The sequence below is a fragment of the Syzygium oleosum genome, unplaced genomic scaffold, assembly GCF_021117445.2.
Source record: "Syzygium oleosum isolate NSW1041296 unplaced genomic scaffold, Sole_v2.1 Sole_v2.16, whole genome shotgun sequence".
NCBI lineage: Eukaryota > Viridiplantae > Streptophyta > Magnoliopsida > Myrtales > Myrtaceae > Syzygium > Syzygium oleosum.
Genome location: NW_026607500.1, coordinates 2,262,406 through 2,278,808, shown reverse-complemented (window position 1 = coordinate 2,278,808; position 16,403 = coordinate 2,262,406). Strand labels below are relative to the sequence as shown.

Here is a 16,403-nt window from a genome sequence, read left to right as displayed (position 1 = left end):
TTGAAACTGATCACCCATAGATAGGATAGAATTTAAAGAAGATATTATTGTCAGTCACAAATTTTTTAACCGAAAGTAAACGCTTAGAGATATCACGGACATGACAAATATCATTTAATTGTAAAGAAAGATTTGTAATAGAGGAGGGAATAGAAGAAATACTATTAACTAGTGATATTGAGATCCTTCCATTTCTTATGTGTAGTTGATCCGATCCATTATAAGCTTCATAGGAAAAGAAGGATTGTATATCAGGCGTGACATGGTGGGAGACACCTGTGTTAGGATATCAATGTAGGATGTTGGAGGGAGGTGTGGTGGGTGAAGGTAGAAAAAGGGGAAGGGCATTGCTTAGGTTGGAATTGGGAGATTAAGAGGTTGGTAAGATGAGGTATACGAGGGGTATGTGTGGGGGTGGGTAATAAGGCATACTAGGAGAGCAATAATAGCATGTGGTAGCGGTGTGATTTGTACGTGGACAAATTGAGCAGCACGGGCACCACGACCATGGCCAAATTGAGGGAAAAGTACACCATAAGTATTATAACTTTTGTATGGCGCTCACTCAAGTGCTATAATTATTTTTTGATCAATTAAGTGCTATAACTTTCGTACGAGTGCTATAATTTTTTTTCAATCACCTGAGTGCCATATAATTTTCATTCAATAATTTGAGTACCATAACTTTTTAAAAACATTTACCACAAGTGTCATGCCACGTCAGATTTCCGACACTTGGGTGAACTTTTTATTTTATTTTATTTTAAATTTATGGTACTAAAGTGATCGATTGAAAGTTATGTCACTCAGGTGAACATTTCTTTATATGTCATGGCACTCAAGTGATCAAATAAAGTTATAGCACTCAAATGAGCGTCGTACAATAGTTATGGCATTTGTGGTATTCTTCTGCCACCAAATCGATTACTGTGACCCCCATGACCTTTGGATTGACCATAGCCAGAGAAAGACGAACTAAGAAGGGTAGAGGTGAAGGTGGAGGAATCTCGTTGAGTAGAGTTGGTTGTAGCAGAATTAGCCTGAGAGGATGGCTTGGAGATCTGCCACATTTGGAATGCCTAAATACTCTCCTAACTAAGGAGAAGACCATGAAGATCCATAACGAGATTGGTTCGGAATGGCCAAGTAAGGTAGGAACAATGTCCTAGAGATCAGATCAAAGACCACATAAGATATGAACATTGAAATCCTCTGGTGCAAGAGGCTTGCCTGTAACTACCATCTCATCGGCAATGGACTTAGCACGCTAGAGGAAATCACTAACTGATTTGTCCTGTTTCTGTTGTAGATGTTGTAGACTAAGATGAAGAGAGAGCATAGGCGTAGCAGAAGCTGAGCCAAAAGAGATATTGAGAGCATCCTAGATGACTTTGCTAGTTGGTTTATCAAGAATGAGAGGTATACCGATTTTGAGAGGGATGCAATTAGGATACTCATGATGGAGTCATCTTGTTGTTGTCAAAGAGCTACTTGGGCTGCATCAGAGGGACATGGTTTGGTCCCATCGACATTACCATAGAGGTTGTGTCCCTTGAGAAATAGGATAATCTGTGCTTTCCATATCAAGTAATTGGATGCTATGAGACGCAGAGAAAGGAAGCGGTGAGCAGATCCTAATGGAGGAAGTGTAGAAGAAGGGTTTGTAATGGTGGTCATGGCGGCGGTATTCTCAAGAGCCATGCCGACCATCGTTATTGCAAAAAAAAAAAAAAAAAAAAGGGGAAGAAGAAAGCTAGGATTGAAAAGGGGCCATGAGCCCTAGATGGCTCTGATATCATGTTAAGATAAAAATCGTTATATATTTCCATTAAACTTATGTGACTATTTATATACTCAAGAGTACATACTACAAGATTTGACTTGCTAGAAAAGAAATACATAAAATGGAAAACTTTCCAACTTCCAAAGATAGAATTCCAAAACTTCCAAAACCAATAACCCTATATTTGGTTGATAGAGACCTTGGGTTAAGTTGGGTCGAACTTTGTAATTTCTTGGACAAAATATGAAGTGCTTACACGATTTGCTTATCAATTTACAATTTATATCTTGAGTCGCTAAAGTTTGACCAAAACTTTGACATTTGATATGTCATCCGTTATAAGTTCAATCGATATAGTTCTTAACGCATCAAAAGATTTTTTTACTAGAATTCTAGGAAAACGTGGTCTGATTTGGGAGTTTCCTAAGATATTTCATGAAGTAAGGCGTCAAGTCAAACCTGGCTAAACATTAAAAATCTTAGATGAAGCATCAAGTGTCTAAACAATTTGTATCTCAATTAGACAAGTAAGATAGATGGCTTGGGGCTTTTCACTCGGCGGATCAATGCCGAACTCGAATCGCCATCACTTCGCTCCCAGGCTTACCCGACGCCAAGGGTAGGAGCCCTTTACGTGCCCCATCGAAGGATTTTACCGGTCCCGATCGGCATAAGCAAGGACAGCGCGTATTTTCTCACGCGAATTATCGTAATGGTGGAAGCATCTTCCACCGGGAAATCGTATGCTATAAACATATGGACCTCAGGTCAGCGAAGAGTCCAAACAGCAACGCCATCACCGGCACCTGCAAGCTTATTGCCTCCGCGGTCAGAAAACAGCTCCGTTGAAAACCCAACGAAATGGTATCTTATACGTGCGTTCGTGACGATCAAGAAAGCAACAAAACTCCCACAATTAACAAGAAAACAACAGCTGCAAAGCTCCTCGCATAACACAGCAAAGTAGGGATCAATAAAATCATATACAAAAGCGATAAAATTATAAAGAAAAATTTGAATTATCAAGACTCGGCCGGCCAAACAGCTAAGCAGCTCTCATTGTTAGCAAACACATCGTCAGTCTCACCCCTCCATTTGTCCACTTTCATCTGCTCTTCACGTCTTTAGCCCTCTCCCTATTCTCCATCCCTCATCCGTTCCCTCTCTCTCTCTCTCTCTCTGTCCCCCTTCCTTAACCCTAGCTAGATCCCGTATGTTCATGCATATCGACAGTCATTCTCTCCTTTCATGACCATGGAGCGTGAGAAGCCCCACCGGTTTGTGGTCGCGGCCCTCGCGGTCCTCGTCCTGGCCGCCCACAATGTCGTCACCTGCAGTGCCGGTGAGACCCAGAGCCTGATCAGGTTCAAGGGCTCCCTCTCCAACGCTACCGCGCTGAGCAACTGGGACAGCTCCTCCGACTCCCCATGCAATGGCAACAAGACCGACTGGGCCGGCGTGTCGTGCCTCAACGGCAACGTATGGCAGCTCAGGCTCGACGGGATGGGCCTCGGGGGCCTCATTGACGTGGACTCACTCACCCAGCTGTCCTCTCTCCGCGTCCTGAGCATCAAGGGCAACGGCTTCGAAGGGCCGATGCCGGAGGTGAAGAAACTGCCGGCGCTCAAGATGTTGATGATGTCGAGCAACCAGTTCACGGGGGATATCCCAGATGACAAGTTCGACGGGATGAAGGCGCTGAGGATGGTGTACCTGGACGGGAACGGGTTCTTTGGGCCAATTCCGAAGTCGCTGGTGAACCTGCCGAGGCTCGTGAACTTGAGCCTGGAGGCGAATCAGATGGGAGGGAAGATACCGGATTTTCGGCAGATGGAGCTGCAGATGGTGAACTTGGCCAACAACCAGTTCGAGGGGAAGATACCTCCGGGGCTTAGCAAGATGAGCCCCTCCTACTTCAAAGGTGATCACTATTTTTCTCATCTTTAACGATTTTTTTGGCATACACCATCAACTTATGATTGTAGACGAGGCCGTTCGTGGAGAATTTTTTGACGATGACTCTTAAGCACCCGACAAAAATTCGGCACGTCATTTAGTAAACTCGTTTAGTATATAAGTCTTGATACCTCCCACGTTATTAATCATATTTTGGAGGTAAGTAGTTTTAAAATGAGTAGACTAGTTGGAAAGGAGACGCCTAAGCAATGTCTTTGTTCTCTAATCCCTTTGGCGATGTTGGTTGGGGTATTGGGTATTTTCGACTCGGGAATTGGAGGTCATTTGTTCGAATACCACCAATTTCGTGCAAATTGTGTAGTGTCAGGGTTGTTTGCACAGGTCAAAGGATTGGATTTAACCGGTTCGCGGGGTTTGCAAGGTATTTCATAAGTCTCCTAATAACCAGATCTCCTCCCTGTGACCTTGGATTATCAAAAAGAAAGATTCTTTAGATTTTAGTAAATCCTTTTCGTCTTAACGACAAACAAATATTGAGGTTTTAGACTATTTGTGCTATATATAACGATTACATAAAAAACTTTCAAGACTAAGTCACCTCTTGCGATCCTTTTGTTCGGAGTATAGTTTTTCAATTTCAAAATACATTGCTTGTTTTCCAAATTGTCACCAGTCGAGCTAAAGCGACTTTCCCCCCCGTAAAGCTACATAATTTTGCTGAGATACTTGTCTAGGTCAATTATCTAAAAAGCAATTTTCCGCTATCTATTAGATTCAAATACTTGTCTAACTAATACTTAGACATGTCATGTATGGAGCGCTACATGCCCTAAATCGATTCAAAGCTTCTAATTGATGATGGTTTTATATTTTGGACCGTGAAGCTTCTTAGTAATAGCTGAATCAACGTTTATATGCAACGACAGCTATGCAATAAAGAACAAAAAAGAAGAAGAAATCCTCTGCCCTTGATGATGAACGCCAAATGCTTGCAAGAGGTTTTTTTTTTTTTGCTAAAACATGCTTGCAAGAGGTACTTCATGCATTGCACGTCGTTCAACATATATATATATATATTTCCTTTCTTTCATTGCTTATATATATATCATCGACAAAGTCGACTATTGACTCAACAAAGCTGCATTTCTCGTGGGGCTTGTAACGACGACCTCGTGCGACTTGATCAAATTAGGTTTGCATTTTGACGGACCACATGAAACTTTAAGATTTATCTTGTATTTATTTATATATATCGTGTACTATTTTTCTGTAGTTTTTAATTTTGTACACTGTCAGTGGAAACAAAATTGCTGTTCAGAAGCTTTGATATATAGTCATGTGTACGGTCGAGATATAAGAAGTCTCCAAATCAGTTTCAATTTCACTCATGGTTAGACGTAGTGGTCCTAGTGGATGAGTGTAAACCAATTTCTTCTTAGCTTGCCTAGAGTATCTAGAACGAGCGAGACATGTAACGAAGGACTCTTGTGATCAAGCAGGGAACAAACACTTGTGCGGGAAGCCTCTTTCCCCGTGCAAATCGTTCAAGAAGATGCTCTTCATCACCGTCGGAGTCGCCGTTGCACTCGTCGCCTTGGTTGTCATCGGTATCGTCATGTACAGGAAGAAGTCGAACTTCCATGGGACCCACCACCTGAAGCCTGAAAGGGGATTCGGGGCCTACGACGCCGGCTTGAGGGACGCCCAGATAAACGACCAGCAGCCGCAGATGAAGAAGAGAGGAGGAGATCACCAAGGGAAGCTGGTCTTTGTTAGGAGCGACCGGGAGAGATTCGAGTTGCAAGACCTGCTCCGGGCCTCCGCGGAGGTCCTGGGCAGCGGGAGCTTTGGGTCGTCGTACAAGGCAGCGCTGCTGGGCGGGCCCGCGGTCGTTGTGAGGCGGTTCAGGCAAATGAACAACGTCGGGAAGGAGGGGTTCTACGAGCACATGAGGAGGCTTGGGAGTTTGTCTCACCCTAACTTGCTTTCTCTAGTAGCTTTCTTCTACAGGAAAGAGGAAAAGCTCCTGATTTCGGATTTTGTTGAGAATGGAAGCTTGGCCAGCCATCTTCATGGTATGTACTCGGTTGCATTAATTAGAATTCACTTATTAATTCCTCTGGGACAAACAAATTAATTAACTAGAAATTTATTTGACGTCTACTATGTACGGTGAAACTAAAGTTTTTATGTCTTCTTGGTTCTTAATGAGCATCGGATTATCATTACATAGGCCACTCAAGACAGTTTATTTCTTCATGTATGGATGTATATAGCCCCTAGGAATGATGATAAATGAGTAATCTCGTTGACCCCTATATAAATTATGTCTTTAAATAGATAGTGTTGAACATGTATTTATCCTATTTAATCTTGACAGCATTCGCTTTTGGTTTTTTGTAGCAAATCGTAGTCCAGGACAACCCGGGCTCGACTGGCCGACCCGTCTGAAGATCATCAAGGGAGTCACAAAGGGTCTCGAATACCTCTACAAGGAGCTTCCCGGCCTCTCCTTGCCCCACGGTCACCTCAAGTCGTCCAACGTTCTTCTGGACCGAAACTTCACGCCTCTCCTGACGGACTACGGCCTTGTGCCCGTGATCAACAAGGACCACGCTCAACAGTTCATGGTGGCATTCAAGTCTCCTGAGTTCAACCACAGCGACTGCACGACCAGAAAGACCGACGTGTGGAGCCTCGGGATACTGATCCTGGAGATCATAACCGGGAAGTTCCCGGCAAACTATCTGAAGCAAGGGAAAGGGGCGAACGCCGACTTGGCAACGTGGGTCAACTCGGTGGTGAGAGAGGAGTGGACAGGCGAGGTGTTCGACAAGGACATGAGGGGTACGAAGAACGGGGAGGGCGAGATGCTGAAGCTCCTGAAGATCGGCATGTGCTGCTGCGAGTGGAATGTGGAGCGGAGGTGGAGTTTGAGGGAGGCCATGGACAGGATTGAGGAGCTGAGGGAGAGGGATAGCGATGAGGAGTACTCTTCCTCTGCCAGTGAAGGAGACTTGTACTCTTCTAGGGCAACGACGGTGGAGGACTTCTCCTTCTCGGTTACCCATTGATGGTTTCACTACAGCGCTTGACTCTTCAATCATTTCTTACCATGTTGTTGCGAAATTCATATTGGACTTGGAGACGATATTACAATATGCATAGAAGAGTAATTTCATAGAGAACTCAAACTTGCATGTGTCGTTTACTCTCAAAATCTCAAGCATTTAAATTGGATTGGTTTTTTTGTTTTTTAGATTTAAGAGTTACATTTTCATTTTAAATGAACTCCGTTCACGAAGAGAACAAATTAACATAAATTGAATTTCAATGAGCAAGATGTACTCTTCTCTTTATTTTTGAATTTTACTTTTTTATTTTCAATTTCCACCCTTTTCTTCTTCTTCTTCCCCGTCCTCGACTTCAATGCGACATCTCACCACCATCCAGCGCCGCGCAAGTTGTGGCAGACTCCATTCACCATGAGTCATGACCCTGCTGCCTCCTATCTCTCTCTCTTTCTCATCCATGTACACACGCCGATGAGGTTACTTGAGCCCTGCTCCTCCTTTCTCGCAACCTCCTCCGTGAGCTATTCGTGTGATGATTGTGAATTGCTCGTGCAGAGGTAGCTGGACGTAAGCAAACAATACAATAATGGAAAATAATAAATGAAGAGATCATTATATATTACAAGAGTTGTCACATCCTTCATTTTAGCATTTCCAAGAATCAACTTGTGATTTTGATTGATTCTTCCTTGATTGATATATCAGTGCCTTTACTCCCCTCAAATTAGGAATAGGAGAATCCCAAATTCCCAATTGGCGACATAAGTTTCCAAATGCATTTCTAGGAAATGATTTCTTGAAGAGATCAACAATTTGATGCACAAACTGAACATACTTAGTCACAAGTGTTCCAAGAGTCACTGTTTCTTGCACGTAATGATAATCTAATTCGATATATTTAGTTCTTGCATGAAAAGCTGATTAATCGACATATAAAGTGCACTGATATTATCATAAAATAATATTGGTGGACTTGACAAATGAATACCCAAATCTCTCAAAAGGAATGATATCCAAGTAATCTCTACAGCTGTAGACACCATTGCACGATAATTTTCCTCGGCACTAGATCAAGCAACTGTTCATTGCTTCTTAGCACTCCATGATAGGGGTGAGCATGGTTCTAGGGTAGAACCTGGAACCCGAGAACCTGACCGGTGGGAACTTGTAGGTTCCAAGTTCTAAGGTATGTGTGACATCCTCAAATTCGACCCTATTCGGAATGTAATGAAATGATGATTTTAATCGATGCACTATTAGTAATTCTCGCTCTGAATTGATCACTCATGAGAGACTAACCGATTGGGAATGGCTGTTAAGGAATTAAATATGCACGACCTGAGAACTCGATCAGGGATTGATAATTCGACCATAAGGATTGACGAGGGACAATTTTGAGCCATTATAGACCGATCAAGGGATGGTTATAAAATGATTCGCCAATAGTATATAATCGGATCGCGGGTGATTCCGCTTGACCGTTGTATGTATTGCGAACGATTCTAAACCCATTGACTGATGATCGCGTACTTTGGAACTAACGATTGATCCCTCGCAATTACATGACAATCGAGATCATCCATTGTTCGAGAAAACTTAAACGTGGTTTGATACCGAATCAACCACGGGTCGAATTCGCGTAACTCCTAAAAGCCGCCTGTTAGTTTGAGATATACTAAAGTCGTAATTGATTGATTTTTACCACGAATTAGAATCCGAATTTGGATGTCGAATCTTCGAGGATTTCAAAACTAAATTATGGGACACCGCCTCATTGATTTGCTCGTTTATCGGTTTACTCGAAATTCTCGGAAAAGGATTTAGCGGGCCGAGAATTGGGGCCCACAAGGAAGTGGGCCGGATGAAGGCACATTGGGCCTCAAGCCCAATGTGATTCGGCCACATGGGCCCAAGGCAAACCCAAGTGGCCCAATTTAGCCCATTGAACCCAATTTCAAGCCCAATTTCAATTTAAGCCCAAGTTTGAGGCCATTAGCATTTTCAAGCCCATTCATAATCCGTTTGAGCCCAAATTTGATTATACGAGCCCGTACGAAATTCTAGCTCGTATACGCGTATAAGTATTTTTATACCTTGTGAAATTACCAAAATGCCCTTCTTGCATTTATGACAAAGAAACCAAAGAAAATGATGAAGAAGACTTTGGGGGTTTGGCATTTATGTGGGGGGAATGATGATGAAGACTTATAGGGCATGCATTAAAGGAGAGAAATATCTCTCTTGTTCCCTCTCTTCTCCCTCCCGCGTCCATTCCTCTCTCTCCTTTTTCCTCTTCCACGACAACTTCCCCTTTTCTCTTTTTTTGTTGTTCCTTCGGCTAAGCAAACAGAACAGCCCCCTTGCTGTTGTGTTGCTGCTGTGTTGCTGCCGTGGAGCAACCAACAACCACGCCGTGACTCCCTGCCGCCGTGCGCAACCCGTCCGTGCCGTTTTCCGTCGCCAAATCGCCTCACTGAAGCCAAACCGGTTCTGTGGCTGCTGTCCAGCCGAGACCCAGTCGTCGTTGTCTTTCCGTGTCAATTCCGGACCGTGCAAAGCATAGCCCTCGCCGCCGCCGACGCACCGGTGTCTCCGGAATTTTAAACGGGTGAGTTTTCGCACTAATCCCTTGCTTAGTAGGTTAAACTTGATTAGAGCGGATTAGTTTAAGTTAATTGTGCTTAGTACTAATTGATTAGGATTAGTGATAATCTATTGGATTAATTATATTATTAATTTATTAATTTTCGGAAATTAAATAATAATATTTTATTAATTTTCGGAATTAAAAATATTATTATTTTATTAATATTTTTATGGAAATTCCGAAATTAAATTGTGTTTATTTTAGGCTTAAATTGTGATGCCTAAGCTAGAATTTGGCTTATATATTGGTTTGTATGCCAAATTGAATTGTTTGGTTAATTTTAAGTATAGCATGTCGGGTACTTAATTAATAAACCCTGAGGTGTCGGGTTTATTTGTTAAGTTTTATGTGAGAAATATGTTGTGGATACTTGAATATAGAAGCATGCCAAGTTTGGGAATTTATTGATATGTGCATAATCACGTGTGAATATTTTAGTACATTTTTATGTGTGAAAGTTGGATATTTCAACGTATTAGCACGGATTATGTTTGCATCGGCTATTAAAAATTATAATGATGGAACCTGAGTATTGCTATGTGTGCATGATCACCTAAAGGTTCCTTTCGTGCTCGGTTATATCGGAAAACCGTATACCGGATGACCGCCAACCTAGGGTTTGGCCGTGGCCCTAACGGGTGTCCCCAATTTGGTAATTGGAAGCCGTCGCTGGTAGCAGGGGAGACGTAGTCATTCGCGAATCGGATTCTGAATGAACCCATTTATGGGATATGCCGTCATTGTGGTTGGGTGAGACGATGCCGTGCCCGACGGGGCGGGACGATGCCCGGTTATGCCGGAAGATCGCCAACCTGATGCGAATAACGAGGGTTGTGCCGTAGCCCCTGGTGTGGCTGTAGTAATTGGAATACCCGTGAAAAATTGTGGTAGCATTGCGCTTGATTATGGAATGAAATTGTTAGACACGTTATGGGACGGGCCGAAGCGGTTTCACTTTATAATCAGGACACGTGTGAATGCATTGTACTTGGAAAAATTGATGCGTATTCTGATTGTATTATATGCTCATTGCATTATTATGGCATACGGTGAATCATAACGTACAGGGCGTGTGCATGTGCCCAGGGCAAGGTAAGGTTGCCTGTGATTGTGTTGTGAAGTACCTGTATGTTCTATATTGAGTTGTCTGCCATCGATGTATCGTTGCATGTGTTAGGTACATCCGAGATGAGTTGACCTCCTAGTCGAGGCTTAGGTCGTGAACTCGCTGAGATTTATCTCATTCGTTGTTGTTAACCACTTTTCAGGTCATCCGATATGAGTACACGTACCGTTCCTTGGGAACCGGCTTTTTGAGGGAGAACACTTTTTGAGGTTATCCTCGTAGATAGAGGAGCTAGGTTAACCCGTACCTGTTCTGGTTGTAATCGGGAAGGTCCGCGTGGTGTTCTTGTAATATATTAACCCGATGTATTGCTGATGATGTTGTTTGAATTGAGGTGTGTTTTCCTGACTATCCCTGTTGCTATGATTGGGAGTTTTTAATTCGCTTCCGCATGCGTTTAATCGTTAGTAATTCGATTGGGTCAGCGATGCATCCTGGGACGTCGCATTTATAACGACCTTGGTGGGATGTTAGTGCGCTCGAGGGTCGGGGCGTGACAGTATGCATTGCAGGTTCCAAGTTTTAAGGTATGCATGGTAGGTTCCAGGTTCCAAAAATTGGGGAACCAGTTTCGATGGGTAGGTTCCAGGTTCTAGGTAGGTGGAACCTGGAACTTAGAACCTGAAACCTTAAATAATTTTTTTGTGTTTTTTCTTGATTTATGTCTTTGCGTGATCCTGCGATATTCCATGGCGTTAGATGATGAGTGTTTAATCTGGAACCACTAGTCAAAACTTTCATTTTATGACTTGTTAATGTTTCATATTCTTCATGTCTCTAAATATAAATTGTGGTCAGTGGATCGTAGCGGCAAGCAATGGTCATTAAAGATGAATGTTTAATTAATAATACAGGTGGGTAGATCCTGTAACCGACCCTAGAATCTGTGACAGGGTAGGTCCCAGGTTCCAAGGTATGTATGGTAGGTTCCAGATTCCAAAAAAATGAGGAGCCTGTTCTCATGGATAGGTTCCACGTTCTAGGTGGAACTCGTTCGGAACCTGGTAGAACCTGCAACCGCTCACCCATACTCCATGATATACAATTGCTACCTAAGAAAGTACAAAATCTAGTAGTTGATCATCAAGTCAAGAGGCAACTAGTCCAATCTACATCACAAAAGGCATACATGTCCAAAGTTGACATGGACAAGATTTGCATGCCTCGATCTGTTGAGCTACTAACATAACGTAAAATGTGCTTTACAATTTGAAAAAGACTCACAGTAGATTGATGAATAAATTTACAGACAAAATTGATTGCATATGAAATATCCGGCCATGTAATCGTGAGATATTGAGCTCCACTAATACTTCGATATAGCATAATATCCAAAAATAGTCTTGCATCTGTACTAGAATGAGAAAAAGTGGCCATAAGTGTGAAAACTAGCTTGCAACCTTCCATTTGTGCAATTTTAAGAATTGACAAAGCATATTGTTGTTGGCACAAATAAAGGCCACCAGAGAATATCCTAACCACCACACCTAGAAAATAATGTAACGGCCCATATCCTTCATTGTGAACTCGCTACTCAATGTAGAGACGAACCCATCAAGTAATTTTGGACCATCACCTGTAACAATCATGTCATCTACATGTAAAAGTAGAGCTAGAACGCCATGATATGATTTTTGAATAAATAACGAAGGATTGCAATGTTGCAAAAGAACTAGATGCCAAAAGAAATGAGCTAAAGCAATCAAACCATGCTCTTGGTGCTCGCTTAAGGCCATATAAAGCTCTCTCCAATTTGCAAATATAAGACGGGTGATTTTTGTCCTTAAAATCTAGCAATTGTTCCATATAAACAGGCTAAAATAAAAAACCATGTAAGAAGGCATTTTTAACATCTAATTGTTTGATGGGTCATCCTTTAATGATAGCAATGGTGAGGACCGTTTTTATACTTCCTACTCGAACAACTGGGAAGAGAGTCTCAAGGAAATCTACTCTTGCTACTTGAGTATATCCCTTGGGGACCAATCTTGCTTTTAATCTTTCAAATGTATCATCGGCTTTTGACTTAGACTTAAAAACTCATCTACATTCCACAATATTAGTATTTGGAAAATGTGGTACAAGAGTCCAAGTTCTATTGCAATGCAGTGCCTTTAGTTCCTCTTTCATTGTCATCGACCACCCTGGATGCTTTAAAGCAGAGCGCACATTGTTTTCTCCATATATAATCCATCATATGTAAATTGGCATATTTTGGATTAGGCTTCACAATATTAGCATGTGCTCGAGAAATCTGCTCGGTTGAACTGTCCTCCTCCATCAGATTGACATATTTTAAATGCCCTCCAAATTGCCTTTCCAAATATTTCTCAAACTTGAGAAACGTAAACGTAAAGTCAGATTTTTGCCGTAATGGAAACAACCAATTATATGGCTTATCATCCACAAAGTAAACATGATACCGAAACCTTTGAAATGAGATTATCATGACCTTTCCCCTCAAATCACAATGTATCTTTTAGAAGAGCTTAGTAGTACTAGATTTGGAAGGCAAAAAAGAAAGTTTATATGCTCGACCTATTTGACTATTACATATGGCAATAGGTTTATTCTAAGTAATAACACTAATATCACCTTTATTTTGTAGATGACTAATTGTTGTCAATTGTGGATGTCCCAAACTTTGATGCAAAGTACTTTCATAAGCTTTTGCGAACCGATTTGAAAATAGTACTTCTTTTGGCGACTACAAGGTATATAGATCACCTTCACGGTTTCCAACTATTAGAACCTTTCCCGTCTTCCTGTCCTTCATCACAAAAACAGTGGCATAGAACTAAAAATTTTGAGGATAGTCAGTTGTGACCCTCACTGATATTAAATTCTTTTTCATTTGAGGAACAAGTAGAGCATGCATTTTTTAAGTCAATGCTCTCTTGGCCCAAATTGATCTAAGCATCGCCAATATGCGTTATTTTAAGTGAATTACCATTTTCAACCAAAGCCCTGTCTTTCCCAATATATGGTTGTAAGTTGAAAATGTTATCTTCATCTCCGGTCATGTGATTTGAAGCTCTAGTGTCAGTGAACCATTCTAAATCCTGACTATCTCTGTAGTAAGTGTGGCAAATGCCTTTGGCACATCTGATGGGAGGAAAGACTCATTGAACCGATTAAAGCAATTTAAAGCAATGTGTCCCTGCTTGGTACATATTTGACAGGAAACGACTTTGTCTGCTCCTTTCACAAGCTTCTTGATCTTGCTTTGATTGAATTGTGGCTTGTGACCATAAGAAGGCATAAAATAAGCCCTAGATGTTTTCATTTTTGGACCATTGTGAGAAAACCCTCTTCCATGCGCAGAAAAATAATTGTTGCTGGAATCTTGGAATTATTTTCCCTTGTTGTTGCTCTTAAAATTACTTCTTTTACCAAAGAAAGCTGTCCCATGTTGAATTACAAGGGAACTTTTATTTGTGAGCCGACTCTCAAAGTTGTGAAATTAGTTTAGAGAGTATTGGCATTGGAAGCTTCAACATGGAAGTTGTGAATGAATCATATTGATCACCTAAGCCATTCAAAACAAAAGTCCGTTCTTTTTGTTCTCAAGGAGACATCCAATATTAGATAACTCATTAAAATATTTTTCAAAAGAACCAAGATACTCGTGAAGTGATGAAAAATTATCTCTATGACATTTTTAGATATGTAGAAAAATCAAAACTTCACATTCCTCATATACCTTGGCAAAAATATTTTGTAAAGCTACCTCACTACCTCAGCAGATGTCTTCAAGTCTACAACTTGAGCAATAACTTCTTCGGAGAGCGTCGCAATGATCCATCCTGGCAAAAGGCGATCTAACCTTCTCCATTGTAAAAATTCTGGATTTGTTACTTTCTTTGGGACTCTAACTTCTTTTCCAAAAGCATAAATTAATCTATTTAAGAATGGTATTATCATTTCCAGCTATATATAACGAAAATTATCGAGCTTGAGGCCACATCTGCCCATTTTTAATATGGTACTATTACAAGTATAAATAAATGCAATTGTGCGCCTCGCGGTTCACTAGGTTTGCTCAAAGCTTAACTAGACCCGATAAAGTCGACAGTACAAATATTTAATATCTTTATTATCATGGGTATGGTCGAGCATGGGCGATCATTTTTAGGCATAACACTAGGCACAACATACACAAGCCCTTCTATTGATTAGTTCTACTTGTAACTTATATATCTGCGGTGAACACATGATTTAGTTTTAGGGGTGAGATAAGTTGAGGCGAGCCAGATGGAAAATCATGCTAAAAATTCTTTTATAAGAAGTGTATAAGAGCAAATTTAAGGTGAATTTAAGTGCATGTCTAGCGGGTGAGAGAGCGGCAGCCAGCCGCTACCGTCCCTCCAACCCCTCCTACTTGTAACTTATATATTAGCGTTGAACACATGATTTAGTTTAAGGGTGAGATAAGTTGAGGCGAGCCGGATGGAAAATCATGCTAAAAATTCTTCTATAAGAAGTGTATAAGACCAAATTTCAGGTGAATTTAAGCGTATGTCTAGCGGGTGATAAAGTGGCAGCCAGCCATTATCGTCCCCCCAACCAATTTAGTCCGAAACCTTTTGACGATTTGCCAATTCGGTCTTTAACTTTTCAATTATGTCAATTCAGTCATAAACCTTTTGAATATTTGTTAATTTAGTCCCAAACATGTTGACGATTAGCCAATGCAGTCCTTCCGGCCAATTATCCAAATAATTTAGGACTAAAATGACACAATTGAAAAGTTTAGGATTGAATTGGCAAATCGTCAAAAGGTTTAGGACTAAATTAACATATATTTAAAAAGTTTAGGACTAAATTGACACAATTAAAAGGTTTAGGACTGAATTAATAAATTGTCAAAAGGTTTAAGACTAAATCGGCACCATTGAAAGGTTTAAAACTGAATTAGCCGCTGTACAACAGATTTACGACTTTTTGGACAATTATCCCTTGATTTGCCATGACTCGAGTAGCATCTAATAATTTTGCATGTTTTGGCTGGTATTAAGTATAAGATATGTTATACCATTTGGCTAGTGTTTCACAATGGCATATCGTACCCGAACAAACACTAAAAAAATAAAGAATTAATATTAATTAGATTGGAAGAGATATGACTTTAGAACTTCTCTTTTATTTTGTCAAAATTCTCTATTCTATAATCAATCATTAATGACTATTCAATAATTAATGTTTATTTGCTTGGAAAATGATACCAAGTGTTATAACTTTTGTGCGGCACTCAATTTGGCACCATAATCACTTGAGCCCCTTAACTTTTATATATATACATACATATATATATTTTGCGTAACCGAGGATCCGCCACCATTCCCCGGGGACGAGCCCGCACGAGTAATCAGGGCGCCTATACCTCGGGGAAGACTAGCCCAGCAATCCACCGCCAGGGCCTCCTACTTAAATTACGGAGTCGAGTGGGGATTCGAACCCAGAACCTCTAGGAGGGAAGGAAAGCGCCCACCAACTCAGCAATGCGCAGGTGGGTAACTTTTATATTGATAACTTGAGTATCATAACTTCTAAACCGTTAAGCACAAGTGCTGTACATCCTGATGCCACATCACATTTCCGGCGAGTAAAATCTTCCTTATGATATTCAAATGATCGATTGAAAAAATTATGACATCAAAATAAGGCAGTATGGAAGACACGACACCTATTATGGTGTCCATTTCTCAACTAGTGTCCGATCCTTATCCCACTGAAAAAAAAAAAAAAAAACCTTCCCATAACCAAAGGAGAATCAAACCCTTTGTGATTAAAAGAAACACAAGAAGAAGAAAATTTTTTAAAAAAATGTTTCAACAATCTAACACAACTCGTCAT

General features: G+C 40.9%; 1 protein-coding gene across 1 annotated transcript; it reads left to right on the top strand.

Moving 5' to 3' along the window:
* Positions 1-2,976: 2,976 nt before the first annotated feature.
* On the top strand, positions 2,977-6,774 carry LOC115686571 (probable LRR receptor-like serine/threonine-protein kinase At4g31250). Its single transcript, XM_030611914.2, has 3 exons — positions 2,977-3,704; positions 5,200-5,775; positions 6,104-6,774. The coding sequence occupies exons 1-3, from the start codon at positions 3,032-3,034 to the stop codon at positions 6,772-6,774; spliced, it is 1,920 nt and encodes a 639-aa protein (XP_030467774.1). The 5' UTR covers positions 2,977-3,031.
* The last annotated feature ends 9,629 nt before the right edge of the window (positions 6,775-16,403 follow it).